The sequence below is a fragment of the Gavia stellata genome, chromosome 2, assembly GCF_030936135.1.
Source record: "Gavia stellata isolate bGavSte3 chromosome 2, bGavSte3.hap2, whole genome shotgun sequence".
Classification (NCBI taxonomy): domain Eukaryota; kingdom Metazoa; phylum Chordata; class Aves; order Gaviiformes; family Gaviidae; genus Gavia; species Gavia stellata.
Genome location: NC_082595.1, coordinates 93,104,875 through 93,121,585, shown reverse-complemented (window position 1 = coordinate 93,121,585; position 16,711 = coordinate 93,104,875). Strand labels below are relative to the sequence as shown.

Below are 16,711 nucleotides of genomic sequence, written 5' to 3'. Positions count from 1 at the left end.
TCTTTGAGCTTTCTCCTTTGGGTGCTTGTCCATGTATGTGTTGACATCTTGAAAGTATATATGCTCCCATCTTGGAGACCAGAACACGCTTGCATAAGCAATACAACTAGGACTGAGTATCTGTCTTTTATTGCAATCAAGTGACCTTCAGTTCCTCTTAACTGCTGATTCAGATCAGAACAACTAGTTTGCTGTCTCTTCCCTACTTTTTAACTGCTATTGTTGTTGTTTCTCTCATCAATCATAAAAATCTAAGAGCAGCCTCCCTGTATCATGTGAAACGTCTCCCTAGCCTGTATCATGTCTCTGATGGTGGCCAAGAGGAAAGATTATAAGAACAGGAAAAGGAGATGATATTTCCCCTGGGTATGCTTCTGGCCCCTGACTGTTTGCACCTTAGGGACCTTTACTGCCTTCTGAATAATCTTTGGAGACTTCTGATTCTTCCCTTTAGGATTTTCTTTTGCTATCAGCCATATTCTTGAGTTTATCTCTTCTCACTGTCTTTTTGTTTGTTCCAAAACATGCGAGCTGTGCATGCACTGCCTTTTGTGAAATGTGCCTAGGAGAAATATGCCAACTGCATTTGTTTTATTGCACTGAATAAGGAAAGGCTTCAGCACTCTCTGTTTGGGAAGCCCAAAGCCTCTGTTGGAAGTAGGTAATCTAAAAAGAGGATTGAGCTGTCCTCAGAGAGGGGGTATAGGCATGTGGCCAGAGGAGACCTATGGTGTATTCTGGTCAAGTCCCTAGTCTGGATATTTTAATGCACAGTTCAAATATGGCAAAAAATTAGCTGAGAAATGAGGAATGAGATGCTGTACTCCTAGCTTAATTTCTAGCACCTTGATCCAGAGGTAGAAAAAAGTGTACAAAACAAATGAAAACAGAGCAAATGAGGTGAGCATTTGGAGTGCATTTAGCTTTCATCCCCAAAACAAAGCTGGTGTGCCTGGATAAGAACATAGGGAGTGCTTTGAATGCCTCAGTTTGAACAAAACATTTAAGAAATGGGGTCATTGCACATCTATGGATGCAACCGATTAAGGCAGGCTTCTCCTTGGCCTCTCTTTCTTTAAATGTTTTTGTACTCTGGTGTTGCAAGGACTTCCTCCCTGCAACACTGAACTTGCCTTAATTCCAAAGCTCCTGAAGGTGTCCATCAGCTCCCTTTTAGGCATCTGCAGAGCACTGAGAACTGTCTTCAACCAAAGGGAGGTGGTGACTGTCTTATATCCTTTCTTCATTCTTTGGTCATCCAAAATCCTTATGTTAGTGAATGTATTTGATTGTATTAAACTAGTCTGACAGTCATTTTAATTCTACATTGCTATTTCTAACAATAAACAAAACCTACCAGGTTCTTGCAGCTTAATGTGACCATTTTTACTCATCAATCAGGATTCCTTTTCTTTAGTTACTGCAACACATTTATTTGCCTTATTGGTTTGAATTTTAAACTGTGTAGGCCTCTGTTTGGTATGCTGATGATACATAGCATGAGAAGACATCTGCTACCTTAGGAGCACCAACAGCAAGGTACATGCTGCATCTACAGCAGTGTTTTCATTCTTCATGACTTCTATGGCCAGAACTTCATGACAAGGCTCAATTGATAACGGAGGACTTGCTTTTTAAGAGAAAAAGCCTTTTCTGTATCCATACCAATGAAAAGATTTATATGGTCAATAGCATTTTGAGCTTATACGTCCTGAAAAGAAATGCATTCTTAAACTTCAATTCTGCAGAATGAGCTACCTGCTCTCTTTGGGGTTTACAGGCTATGTTTTCACTGGCAGAGCTGATTATTAAGGTCAATATGCTGCTTTCTCCCTTATGCTACATTTTTTGATGATATGGTCTAAGCTTTTCCTTATCTTTGTTATCTGTTGAAGACTGTACCAGAAATTCACATTAGGAAATAATTTTTTAGTGTTTTTCTGGAAGTCTTATGTTTCCATCTTTTTCACCATAGGTGTTAGTCACACTGTCCTTGCTACAAGGATACAAACAGAAAGCACTTCTCACCATTTTGTATTTAAAGCTGACATGTAAAGGATTGGTCCTTCCAGTACAGAGTATCTCATTGAGATAGGGAAGTTTTAATGAGATTTTAAGTGTAGGGACATCTTCAGCAATCGGAATGGACCAGAAACAAAATGGTGGCTGGCCTCTCTGTAGAAAGAGATTTCCTTCAAAACTCCATCTAAGGGAGGTTGTTGTTTCTACTTTTTTGTGATAAAAATGTGGTTTTGGAGCCTTTTGAATAGCAAATCATGTAGTTTCACAATATTACACATGAACTGTGTGATCTAACACAACACCTTTGTATACACATTTGTGACTTCAGGAGAGTGAATTGTCAGCACTGATATTTTGGAAAGTATTTGCCAAACGTTCATGATAGGGCAGGCTTTCAGGGTATTTTCACACAGTTGCCAATAGTGTTAATTTTGATGATATTTTGCTTGTGGTATTTATGTCTTAGAGAAATCTAGAAATCATAGGATTATGCTATGGAATCGACCAAGAGACTCAATTAATTAAAACAGCTTAAATAGTTTCTGTTTTGGGGAATGCCAGTATTCAGGACTTTACTTGGTTGGCTGTGTAAGAAGCTGACCCAAATCTAGGGCAGCAGCACTTTCCAATTCCTAGAATATTTTGCTTTAAAAACATGGTGGGGTTTTTTTCATACTATTTCTTTCTTTAACCTTCATCAGCAGATATATGCTCCTTAATTTATTTTGCATGTTAGGACAGCTATGAAGCCTGTTATATTAAACACTGGAAATGCATATTTTAAAGATGCCATTTTCCTATAGAAGCCGTTCAGAAGGCTGGTTTTTCTGAGTTTTTCATAAAAAAAAAAAGATGTTTACAATAGTATGAATGGCCAATAACTATATGTAAAAATTCTGTTCCAGTATAAACATCTTTGAATTCTGTCTTCTTTAACGGGGTGAAAAAGGAAGTAGTGTGTTGTCTAAGCTTACCAGAAACAAAAACTTACAGTTGCTAAGTTTTCTCCTACAGGTAAAGGGAAAGGGCATCCATGGGCCTTATCCTAGAATCCAATGGCATGCTTTTCAAGATTCATTTTGGATGCTGCAGTACATGTTGCTGATCTGTTGAATCACACCTATTTCATAGTAGTTTTGAGATTAAAGAGGATTTAACTTTGACTGTGATACGGAATTAATAATTTTGGTGACTCTTGAAAAACATATTTTATTGAACATTATGGTGACAAAACAGAATCGCAACTTAAGTGGTTGTTAGCATGAGAAGTAATTGGAAATAACAGCTCTCTACACGAAAACAATTATCCAAGGCTTAACAGGCTTCTCTCTCAAGTCTGTAACACAATTAACCTCAAAGTTATATAGTAAAATGAAAGCTTGTCTGCTTTCATAGGAGAAGCTGGTAGGGGTCATGCTATGTGAATAAGACTACAAAGAGAAAGCAGTCCAGTTTCAGCTCTGTGTGGCACAGGTCTTAAATTTATGCAGGATGTAGGTAGAGATTACACATTTCTTTCTATGAGTTCTTGATGACATAAGAGTTTGATGCCTTGTCAGTTGATGCAATGCAAGAATATATATAAGGAGAGAAAAAGGTATTTTAGTCTGGCCAGAAAAAATCTTTAAAATAGTACAGGAAAATGAGAAACTAAAGGAACTTTTTAAGGGGCGGGGAGCTTTAGGACAAGGAAGAAGATAGCTTGCTAAGCTTGCCAGACATAACAAGTGATTACCAAGTATGCTTATCAAATATAGTCTAGTCAGGCAGCTCTATCAAGGGATCAATAGGCCAAGCACCTACACCTGTGGTACACTAAACTAGCTATGGCATAGCAACTGCATTTTTACACCCATAACCTGCAGCTTTTATGTAAAAACAGAAATCTCTGTGTTTTGGCAACAACCTGCATTATACATATTAAAGTAGCATAGAAGAAAGTTTACTTCATATCCACCACTGTACAGGTACTCTTCCTGTTTCTGAACTTCTATAACTGGGAAGACATTTAAGATCTTGATTTCTCCTCTCTGTTCCAAAACCTGCCAAAGATCTGCTGACTTTATCCCAGTATCCATTCCAATTTTAATGCCCTCCTCTGGTGTTATGCATCTAACCTAAGAAGGCAGGTAACCTGAGCACTGTCATCAGGAGTTGGTAATTATGAAATGGAAAGTTTCTGACATAAGAATAATTCACATGATGGTATAGCTGTATTCATTTATTCATTGCTATGTTGTGAATAGAATATTAGAAAAAATACACTTATCAGTGCTATGATATGTTAGGCTCTGAAATTACCTACTGTATGTTAAGGAGAAATAAAATTGTAGCAACTGATAAAAACAGAAGGATCATTAAAATATCTAAAAAGACTTACTTTTTTAGTAAACTCTCTCTATTTTTTTAAAGGTATTTGTTACCTTGCTTAAATAAATGTCAGTGGCATAGCTGTTAAGTCTGTAAGTTCTTGTATTAACCAAATTATATTTAATATCTGGGGAGTTAGGAGAGTCTGAGCTGATTCTTTAATAAATAAAAATGTGTAAAAGCTGTGTAAAAATTCATTGAGAGTAAATAGATTACTGTGGGACTCAGAAACTGAACAATTGTAGGTATCCTAGATTCATATAGATTCAAAAATAGTATCCTCAGCCTATTCTTGGATTACCAAAAAAAGCATACACATAGCCAAAATGCAGACAAATCTGAGGTCTTTTTTTGGAACTCTCTTAGCATGGGGTAAGGTGATCTGTCTCCAGGAGTTTCTTCTTGTGAGGAAAAAACCCCACCACAACCAACCTTGCTCTTTCTGTTTTTTTTTTTTTTTTTTTTTAATTGTTTTGAACAATCTTTCACACACATGAAGTAAATTCTGCTCTTTATTCCATTAGCAGAATCCTTCTGGGCTCATTACCCAATACATAATTTAAAGGCTAATCTGTTTTCATTCATAGTGTTTGTAAAGTATGCTCAGGGGTAGTTTCTTTTGGATCTTTGGTATTGTTCCTGAGACACATGTCATTCTGAGTGGCTTTTTTCCATCCTGATTCTCTCGTATAGTATCTAGGTATTTTACACCAAATGATCGCTTCCATAAGGATTTTCTCAGATTCTCAATAACTGTCTCAAGGCTAAGCCATTCTTATGCACAAGTAGTCTGTATATAATATTATCATAGATCTACGCTATTTAAAACAAAAAAACCACCGGAAGCTGAACTCATGTGGCTTAAAGAACCACATGGAATAGCATGCTTTCTTTTTCTGGGAAGGCACAAAATTATTTTCATACCCAGGAAGAAATTCAGTGTGTAGACAGTAATAAAAGACAGTTAAAAATTGTAGTTATAAATGGAAATGCCAAACAGAAGTTCATCTGCAGGCTTCTTTCCTGAACACTCATTCCCCTATGACTTCTGTAAATTCAATTAGATGAACTGTGTTATTTAAAGGAAACACTGAAACCACTCTGAACATACAGAAAATAGTATGATCTAGAAGCTTATTTGTCCTTGTTTATCCAACCTTTGGTTAACCGAGACTCCTGGTTAACTGAAAGTCGGTCGTGTCCCCTGACAGCCATGTGCACCGTGCATTACTCCCCTGCTTATCTGGAGAGACATTTGAAACCTTTAGAATAATGGAGTTGTGGGTAAGTGGGTGAGCACCGTGTGAAGCACATTGCCGTCTGGGGACATGACCAACTTTCACTTAACCAGGCATGTCAGTTAACAGGAAGTTAGAAAAACACATTGCAGGAGATGAAGTGTCTGTGTGTGTGTGTTTATTAGCTCTCTGCTGTTAGGTGGTTTGTATCAAAGTACATATTCAGGAGAACTGCAAAACAAGACTGCTCTTTGCAATTAACCGGGGGCTGCATGCTGTTTGTGCTATGACTTTTTTTTGTTAGTTGACCTTAAATGTGGCATAAGTAAATGATAAAAGTCCTTGAAGCTAAATATCTGAAGTTATTCTGCACTATCAGACTGCTTTTGGCTTATTCATTAAATTCTGTTGAATTTTAATTGAGACATTAGATTCACAGCTGGTTAGGCTGGCTAGGTGGAGCAGTGATATCGTGCAAGCAATTCAAATGTGTTACCATATATGCTTTGTGATCGTAGAGACGCATGCTTTCAGAGAGCAGCGGTAAAGGGCAAAGATGGCCAATAACAACACTTTATTTCTGTAGTAGCAGCATCTGTTTAAATGATTGAGTGGCATTCACAAGGCTCTTTGGCTTTGCTTTCTGTTAGGAGGATTGCAGCTGTAATAGAAGGCTGTTTCTGGGAGGCAGGGTGATGCTTCTGAAAGGCTGACTGATTCCTGTCAGACAGAGGTGATCCTCTGTGGGTGAAGAAGCTCTAAGGTCATCCTCTGAAAACTCACCTGCCCTGTAGCTACGGGATACTGTGCTGTGGTTTTGCTGTGAGACAGAGGGATTGGCTCTGTGAGTGGAGGGAAGGGCTGTTCTCAGCTAGCAGAGCACAGTCAATGACTCTTGGGTGGTTTGGACTTCAGAGAATTGCCTGAATCGTTCTTAAATATTTGCAATGCAAAAGAGGATCTGTCTGTGTCTCATGATGTAGGTGACCAGGAGCTTGGGTGTTGCAGTGAGAGGTGAGGTATACAATAATAGATGAGAATCCGGTGCTGTTGTAACTCTAGGAGTGGGAGATAAAAATCCAAGAGTTCAGAGTGATGCCTTCATCTCCCTTCCATTACTCTGGAAAGAGTGGGTCCGGAATGGCAGCACAGGCGAGACTGCAGTGTTAAGGACTGCAACTTCTTACCTGCCTACTCATCTCTAATAAGATTATATACTATTTTAAGAATTCAGTTAACACCAAAGGGGGAGAAGAAGGGATGGAGCATGGTGAGAGAAAAAGTGTTGATCAAAATATGTGTTTAAGTGCATTTAGATCATACCCTGTAGTTTATCTTGCTTTAGAGAGAGAGGTGCTTAGCGTAGCTTCTGGGAGACTTGGAAATGCACTGAAGTTGAGAATAACAGGTACTTTGTCCCTGCAAATGGGGTGTTTAATGTTGACTTGACTCTGCTGTGTTAACTAAAACATAGGTACATGCAGATATCTGGTATAAAATATTTTCTTAAAGCCTACTACTACATTCTTGTACTTTAAATGGGAGGTTGTGTATCTAGATGTTAGTGACACTTAATATTGCCTTTTAAATCAAGCGTGTTCACAGATCCTTACTATTTTCTTTTTTTTTTTTTCTTCTTCAATTTTAGGATTAAAGAGCCCCTTCAGGACAGTGTAATAGCTACCTATGAAGAACACGAAGATAGTGTATATGCAGTTGAATGGTCCTCAGCAGACCCGTGGCTATTTGCCTCTTTAAGTTATGATGGGAGACTTGTTATTAACAGGGTTCCCAGAGCTCTTAAATATCACATACTGTTATAATTTGTTTGGATTATGGTGGAGTTGTTATCTTGATGTACACAATTGGTAGGTATTGTTTAGGTTTTTTTCAGGATCTATTTTAATTAAGTGTAAATGTTAAAATTTTGTTAAGAATATCTGTACTACTGTAGACACTTTTAATTTGTCTTTTGTATTTGCTTTGGAAAACTACGATACATTTTCTGAAGGCTGTGCTGCTTAGATGATTTTTTTTTGAGGGGCTAATCACTTTGTGAATTATAAAGTTTCTGGAGATATTGGGTACTTCCCATACTATTGCTTTATTACCTCAGCTTTATGCTAATATAGTGGATTACAGAGGTGTTACACTGATATAAAACTGGGACAATGTAGGGTGCATGTAGCAGAAGTGATTTACTCATTTACAAGAATAATATTTTATCTTTCTCGTATATACAGCCTTCTGCTGTTTGCTAGGGCCACGTTCTGCTAACTGTTCTGGTCATTCTTCAATGTTTATAGATACAGTTGGGAATGGTCTTAAAAGGCTCTCTTAATTCAGTCTAATATTTTAAACAGTTTTTCTCCCATTTTGCATACCCTAAGAAGATATGTTAATCGTGAAGGTGAAACCTTCAAAATCTATTTTTCAGCTAAGCCTTATGGTAGTATCGACAAAGTACCATCCTTTAATTTGCAAACTAAATGCAATTTTGAGCTATGTGTTGTTACTGGAAACAGTATTAGTCTTTACCAAAATCTCTTATATTCTCATGTGATGTATTATCCCATGTTTATAGAACTTAGTTGTGCTGTAGTGTGTTTTGAGGGACTCTGAAGCTATGCCATTTTTAACCTGAAAAATCTCTTTAGTATTTATAAGTAGTCTCTCTTTCTTATCCTTTTGGCTCTGTGCCATTCTGCAGTACGCTGACATGATGTAGCAGGCTTTCAGCTAAGCACAAAACATCCTTTGCTATAGCATGCTCTTTGCAATACCTGACCTAGGCATTGGTGACTTTGTTGTTATAAATACTGAGAACAGGCAGCTGCTGCCCTGCAGGAGAATGCACAGAAAACTTGAGATGTAGATGGAAGGCATGGTGAAACATGTCTGTATGTACTGACACTCCCCTTTCCCTTGCATAGCTTGCCGTTATGAAAATTCTGCTGCTGTTCTTTGTGCGCTTAGACTAACTGCAGCAGTAATTAATCTCTGTTGCCTTTTCATCGCTATTATTTCCCATTAACTTCAGAACCTGGGTATGTGTGATGGTGTTGGTTGTGGTAGTATTGTGTAAAACCACTCTGAAGAAATGGCAAGAACATGGGATGGAAAGATCAATACCGGCCTCTTTCCGTGATTCCTCCCGCTGCTATGGCAACTGTTGGTGTTAGTGTTGAGGGACAGCCTGCTGCTCACCTCTGCTTGTCCTTACCCACTCTCGGATCGAAACATGTCCAAATGTGATTTGTTGTGTATACACAGCTGGTTCTGTGAGAACACGCTTTGGAAGCGTGACTGACTGCTGTAGGCCAAAACATCCAGAAAAGATGAAAGTTGAATTCTATTTCTGGCTTTCTTAAAGAGCTTGTTTGGAAGAATTCATAGGAGTGAAGTAATCTAATTAAATCATCTGTACTATTGTTGTATTTGTGTTACGATGCTGCCTGTCTGCTCCAGAGTGAATGCTTCATTGGAAGTTTTGATTTTTCTGCATTAAGATTTTAAACTTGTGCTATTTCAAATTGTCTCAATCTGTAATTAGGCATGAGCTATTCACCTGTATACTGTAAGAAAAATTACATTTCCAAATCAGTAGTGCTTCAGTTGTCTGAATATCAAAATCCTTGGTTGGGCTGCAGTTTTATATGTGGAACTTTAAATCTTCAGACACAAAACCTTGTTGGGTTTTATTTTTTCCCCCACAAAAACCCCTGAAGTATATCTTTAGTATGCAGCAGGACTCTTTAAAACTTCTTCACATTAGCAATAAAGGTCTAATGAAACTTTATTGTCTGTTAATGTATATGGCTTGCAGTGTGAGGGTGATGGGAAATTACATGACAGTATGTGGGGTTTGATTTGATTTTTAACATGTAATAAATGCAGGACAGATTTCAGACTGATTTCGATGTGGCTGTATTTCCTTCAATATTATAAGCTTATACAAGCTGGAAACCTCTGTAAACAAATAATATCAAGAAGTATTTTCCTTTGTTTTAGTTTTGTTAAATGTGTGTATCACCTGATAGGGAAGAAGAGAGGAGATGAACACTGGGAAGGAAGGGAGTTGCAGGTCGAATTTGAATGAAACATGTTACGGTAGAATCAAGAGAGCAGGAAGGGTCAAGTTTTAATCATGTTCAGCTGTATATAAAGTGGGATCTGAGCTACATGTACAGCACTGGCAGCAATATGGAAATCACCTTCAGAAAGGGAAGGCTTTTGACAAGGTTTCATCCCAGGCTGTTAGAAAAGCAAGCTGCTGTAGGATAAGAGGAAGGGTTCAAAGATGATTAAATAACTGATTAAAAGATACGAAACAGGAAGTGGGAATAAATCATCATGTTTCATGGAAAAAAGAAATTACCAATGATGTCTTGCAAGGACCTGTGCCTAGGCCTGTGCTTTACAGTGTACTCGTGACCTTTTTGGAAAAAGGGCTGCAGAGAAATATGGCAAAGTTTTCAGATGTTGTTCATAGTAGTAGAGAAGACTGACTGAAGAATTATGGAAGGGCCTTACCTCATGCAGAGGGCTGGATAATAAAATGGTAGATGAAATTTAGTGCAGGAAATGTGAAGGAATGGATATGGGAGAAAACAGTCATTTTGCATAACTGCTGGGGACCACCAGCTGTTACTACTTGGAAGTAAGATCTTAGGTTTTTCATAGATCTTTAAAAATGGCAGCTTAATAGAGGTTAAAATTTTAATTAAAATATCGGGAATTTCTAGAAGGCACAAATAGAGAAGAAAATAAAGCATTGTTAATCCTTTAAATAGTAGATATTTATAAATCAGTGCTGTAAGTGCAGCTTGAGTACTGTGGGTAGTTCTGGTTTCTTCCATCTCAAACCTGATGTAGTAAAACTGGGAAAGATTTTAGAGGAGGGTGACAGGAATGATGAATAGCATGCAACACCTGTATGAGCATAACTAAATAGACTGAAAGGCAGATGGTTGAGAGGGAATGATAAAAGTCCATAAAATCACAAGTGGCAGAGGGAGAGGATGAATAGGGAGTGATTGTTCACTGTCTCTCCTGATACCAGAAGTAGAGGTTATTAAATGGAATCTGCAGGTGGTGGCTCAGAGCATACAAAATGAGGCGGTCTCCACAGGCATGCAGGTGAGCTGTGGCACTCCTTTTTAACAATCCCTTCTCCTTGCAAAAAAATAAACAAAATAAACAAACACCCAAAGAAAAAACAAAAAAATCTCAATAATGTTAAAGTTTACATTACTTGACAGTAACTGAATCAGTACTTGAAACATGAATCCATTAAAGGATGCTAAATATAAAGGCAGCATCTCTGGCTTAGAAAGTCCTTTTGAACCATGAATCGCTGGACATCACAAAGAGTACTGGCAGAGAATCCCTGTGTGTTTGTCCAGTCTTTATTTACATCCCTGGACATGTGCTATTTGCCAATAAAGGTAGAAAATAAAAGTTTAAAATAATAACTTATTCTCTAAAGCTTTGTCTCTAGTGCTGAGACAGCACGTTTCTCCTGCATGTTTCTCTCTCACAACTGTTTATTTTGGTCATAAGTTGTGTTTTAGGGCATTCCAGAAAACCCTTGTGTCTCAGATGAATTTCTTACAGAATCTCAGTATTATTTCTGGAAAATGCCTTGTTGCAAAACACTCCTTGGCAGTAAGACTGTGGAGGCAAGCTGATTTCTTTACACCAAGGTGTCCATCACTGCTTTGGAAATTCAAATCATGGTCTGACAGATCTCAGAGCATTGGGTTGTTTCAATGTGTCATAGAGAATGCTGTTTATACATTCACATATCAGCATTGGTAAGCACATAATTGTTGTGGTTTCAAACAAGCACCTCTCAAATGGTTTTTCTTTCTTTGCAGACTGTGTCCAGGTAAGAAGCTTTAATAGGTTTTGGTTTTGAAAAAATGAATTATGGTATTCCTTAAAAATGTCAGATTGTCAGTGTTGCCATCTAAAAACTTTTCTTATTCCAGATTTGGTGCTGAAAATCTTTTCTTTGTCACCAATCTGATATGTGTGTCTGATATGGAATTACAAAAATGCTTGAGATGTGGTATTTTTGTTCTGCAGAAAGTGAATTATTGAAGGAGAAAGGAATTGATAATATTTTAAAAAGGTTTTGAGCATGATCTAAATGAAACTGACCAAAGTCGATGCAAGTCCTGTCCATTTAATGAGAAGCTTGAAATAAGTCTGTTTCACTTGGAACTAAAAATGGTGCTAACTACAAATTAAAAAAAAACAAAAACAAAACACAGCCACCACCAAACACCAAAAAGCAAAAACCCTCAGTACTGACCTGGACTTTGCCTGTGGTGCCAGTGCTAAAATTAGCCTGACCTGTACTAAAACCCATGAAGTTAATGAACTGCTTGTCAACATTAGAACTAATGAAGAACATGTATTGGATGGCATGGGTAGACTTGATGTTTGCTCTAGACCAATTCTCCTTACCTCATACCTTTTCATTTCACAAAGGTACGTGGAAATAAGAAGCCATATGATCTGGATTATGCTCAACACTAAAATTAATTGAAAATAGTGCTTTGTAAAGAATTAAGCTGCCTGACCATTGTATTTTCCAACTAACAACAGAAAGCAGTTCTGTATTTGCCTCTTCATTCGTAATTCCCAAATCTTACAGCCTGGTACCTCTTGCAGTATTTGACACTGAAATTCTGCAGTTTAAGACAGCCTTCAACAGTATTGTCTGACTATAGTCTGACGTGGTAAGACACCATAAGGTAGATATACCTTTGACATAACTGAAGCAATGAAAAGTAGGTAATGATAACTGTTAAGATTAGCATTTGGATACAAGCTCCATAATGCTATAGAGCTGCTATTCGGCTTCACAGAGGGTGTTGAGGGTTTGTTTGGTTTGTTGGTGGGGTTTTTTTTCCCCTTTCTTTTTCTAGGAGGTATGAAGGAAGTGCTTAAAACTTTGTTGTGGAGCCTGTGGTACGAATGCCATTCTGAGGCTGCAGAAAGCCTACGATTTCTAGAATAGCAAGTGAAGTGCCTGAAAGAAAAGTGCAAATCAGTTTTTAGAGAAGCCTGGCCTTTCCATAAAGGGAGCTGCTGGGTGTGAAGCCACCATACTCTCCAGAACAATTTGCACATTTCTCCTGCTCATTCCACCTGCCACTTTGGTCAGTGAGGAACTAGCGAAGTGAGAAGAAAATGACACACAGAGATTTGGAGAAAAAGACAAAGGAGAAGAAAAAGTAAAAGGAAGAGTGAAAAGTGAATTGAAAAAGACAAGATCAGGGAAAGATCGGTTTGGAAAACAGAAATAGGAAAGGCAGAAGAAATTGGCAGTAAATGAAGTAAAGAGAAAGATACAGGGATAAGGAGTAAAAGTTTTTATTTGCTTGTTTTAGCTATGATCAAGGTCCTTAATCTTCTGTGTTACTTTCCCTGTGTTAACTGATTTAAGTGCTAGAGAATTGCTGGTTTACATTGCAGCGTTTTAGTTCTGATGGTTCATGCAGGATAGTTGCTGTCATGTTTGGCATGAAGACACATGTTCTTGTTGATCCATAAGTTACTAGTCCTAACTCATAGGTTTTAAGGGGTTAGGATTTTCAGCTGGTTATTATTCTTTTCAGAGATCAGGTTGCAGCTGCACGTGTGAGCGGTTGTAGTCCGTTTCAGTGCAAAGTTATCAGACTGGGTAATCAACCCAAGGAAGCAGTACCCTGAGAGGCAGGAAGAAAATTTTAAGTGGGCTGTTTCTTGAGTCACACTAGTTAGATCTGCAAAAGCATCTGTTTATGACAGACAGTTTATCCCCCTGTTTATGACTTCAGGGGAGTGTCCTAGTGAGAACAACTCAAGATATGAGATGTGATTAATAAAGTATCTGAGGCACATCCTCCCTTCCACACTGACTTACCTTACAGCAAAAGAATGTTGAACTGTTCTTGAGAAAATCCCCCCTGTTTTGATGCTACAGTTTTTGGTGCTACAGCAGCCCCCACTTCATAAAGGGGTTTTAGTGCTCCAGCACAGAAGATACCTTTGGGGAGAAAGAGATGAGTAAGTCTTACTAACTCATGGAGCCAAGCTCCCTGTGTGGAGATGTATGGCAAATATGTGGGTTGCTGTTGCCCTGGAGCTATAGCAACAGCTGCCAAGCAGCTGGGCTGAGCAGGGAGGACCTCTAATGTACCTTCTCAGCAAATTGTCCATTTATTCTGACACTGCCCCGAGTTCAGGATTTTGGCAGGAGAAACTATGGAAAAGCTTTTAAACAGAATGAATTTAGAAGAGTATGGGAAACCTTGGAAAACCCAAAGATACCACATACTAATCAGCAAGTCTAGATGAGCTGAATCCTGGGGTAGTAATAGACTTGGCAGACACATTCTCTGAACCACTGCCAGTTTCTAAAAATTTGCAGAGGACTGAGAAGACAAAGACTGGAAAATAGCAGAAATGGTGTTGATATTTGGAGCTATGTAGAACAGAAGTGCACGGACTTGGATAAGGAAATGTGTTTCAGAGTGAGGAAATTTTAGCCAAATTATGAATGTTTTATTTGGGGTTTTTTACTTGTATATTTCTTTTTATATAAACACCAGTCAAAATATTAGAAAATATCAGAAATTATGTGATCTCATACATGCAACAAAGTGTGGAGTATCCATTGTGTTACACAGAATAGCCAGAATTATAATCCGAATGTTTGTATGATCTCCCTTACACGTCTCTGTTTTCCAAAGAGGCTGGATGGAACGTAGTAGATAATGGTGAATTTAACTTGTCTTCAAACACACAGGAAAACAAACAAACATATTCTCTTAGTTTCTTATAATAGGGAAGAGTTTCTGCTGAAGTAAGTAATGAACCATCCTTTAACTTTGTGCCTGGAAACTGGGGCAGCAGGGAGAGAGAATACCTAGAACTTGACTTTGCAGAGATTGTGAACAAGAACGATCTTTTTCCAGCATGCAGCTGGTGGGGTAAAAAACGCACTTGAGTACTTTCAGCCATGTCTCAGTATACAGATATCAGTATTTCAAGCAGAAGTTACCTGTCTAAAACTGCTTCCAAAAAAGGATTATGCTACTCAAGGTAGTGATATACCAGCAAACCAGGAAAGCATCATCTTAAGAATGTTTCCTTATCCTTAGGAGAGTGGCTGTGTAACACATTTATTTGCAACTACAAAAGAGTTAGGCTTGGGTGCATACATGTCTGCTGATAGCCACTGGTAGGTAGATGGAGCCATAGATACTTTGATGCTGTTGCTTTTTTTCTACAAGTCAGTCTGGGTAAAATGGGAGAATCTGGTAGATACATTATTATTGGAAAGTCTGCTAGGAAAAGCACAAATGAAAGCTTCATCACAATGGGAGCTCTTTAATCCTTCGCAAAGCAAATACCAAAGAGCTTCAACAACTGTTCTGACCATCCTGTCAGATGTGAGTGACAGTTACTTGGATTCAGTTTCCTAGATAGATACATATTTCTGATCTGTGTTTTAATCATCTATTTTCAGTGTTAATGCTGTTTGAATATCTTCAATCTATTGTTTGAATGACTTCAATAAATGCTGTACAATTTTCTGTTGCAGTTCATAGGCACTTCTTGTAAGACGGAGGGTAAAGCTGTTTTTGTTTTTAAATCTCTTCATGCTGCTGTCTCGGGAGGTATTCTGGTTTCTATTCCTGTGTCCTATACCTCAAGGCTCAAATCACAATTTAAATTCTTCTGGTTTTGGACTGGTCATTGCTGAGGGCTGCGAAGAGCTGGGGATGAAGGCTGAGCATGACTGACGTGCTCGTATTCATCAGAAAACAGAGTCAGCTGGAGAGAACGAGGGAGTAATTGTTGCAGTGCTCCCTCCCTCACTGCTTGTGCAGAAAGACATAGGCTGCGGGGAGGAAGCTACCTGAGGTTATTAAGATTAATACTGCTAGAAATTCCAATCAACTCACACAAGGCTGCTCCTCAAGGCTGTCAGATGCCTACTGCTTTCTCTGATTCAGGCGGGGCCACATCAATTTTGAATTTCCCAGCAGAGATTGCTATGATTTATGAGTTTAGGAGGCTGATAAATGTGGTTAGTTGAAGTGTTCATGAAATAATTGAATCAGAATAATTTCAGTCAGCTGTGCTCAATTTATTTTCTCCGATAACCACAGGAGGGTGCAATTTTGGATCGGGAGCTTCGTCTCAAGGATTCCTATCACAGGAAAGGCATTGTGGAGCCTGGAATAAGAGTAACTTAATTTTGCTGCCAGGCCTGTATGACAGCCTTATGAGCTGACTTAAGACCCATCAGAACTGGAGAGTAAGTACCTCAAGCTCTTCTGGTATTGCCCATGACAGAGGCTGTGTCTGTTCTGGTTTCTGCATTGTGGGATAATGTCTGCTGGGAAGGATAATGAGAGTTTTACTATTTAGTGTTTGAAAACCATTTTACTGTTCAGTTGTGGGGGACGTTGTTTTTTACATTTGTTTGTAGCAAATTATTTTCAGATGACAAGTTTTGTGAATATTTCACTTCTGGGTTTTGTGAATTTTTCTGGAGTGTTGCGATCAACATCAATTCTGTCCTTACAGCAAGGGGAGCTCCCGTGCATCCCTGAAGAGTGGTATATGAAATTTTTAAAAATAAATTTGTCCCTGCGTGTTTATAATTCATCTGCTGTAACTTTTCTATGTAGCCAGAAAAGAATGACATTATGGGTGGATAGTCTGAGAAAGAGTACTGAACATAAAGGGTGCTGTAAAACAGGAAGGTGAGCAGGTTAGGGTGTTGTGATGACTGGCTGAGGTTGGTAGAGAATGGGAAAGCTGAGCAAGCGGAGCAGGTGTGTTGCAGACAAGTATCTTCCTGTTGTCATGAACAAGATATTTATAATAATCTGAGAGCTGCAAGCAGGGGAGGGTGTTTGGGAAAAGGCAGGGGCTTCCATCTGTGTTAGTCAGTTCAGGTATCTTTTGAAATGTGCAAAGGGGCTCTGCAAGCAGGATACGGGCGGAAATGTAACAAACTACTGGGTCTAGCACTAGTGTATTCACCGTGCCCCGTAAGACACCAAAGGGAA

General features: G+C 38.5%; 1 protein-coding gene across 1 annotated transcript in view; it reads left to right on the top strand.

The window, feature by feature from the left end:
- EIPR1 (EARP complex and GARP complex interacting protein 1) overlaps positions 1-8,769 on the top strand; it is a 100,306-nt gene extending 91,537 nt beyond the window's left edge. The window contains exon 9 of the mRNA XM_059832355.1: positions 7,279-8,769. Within this exon, the coding sequence (XP_059688338.1) occupies positions 7,279-7,453 (175 nt within the window). The 3' untranslated portion in view covers positions 7,454-8,769. The remainder of the gene's footprint in view (positions 1-7,278) is intronic.
- Positions 8,770-16,711: the final 7,942 nt, after the last annotated feature.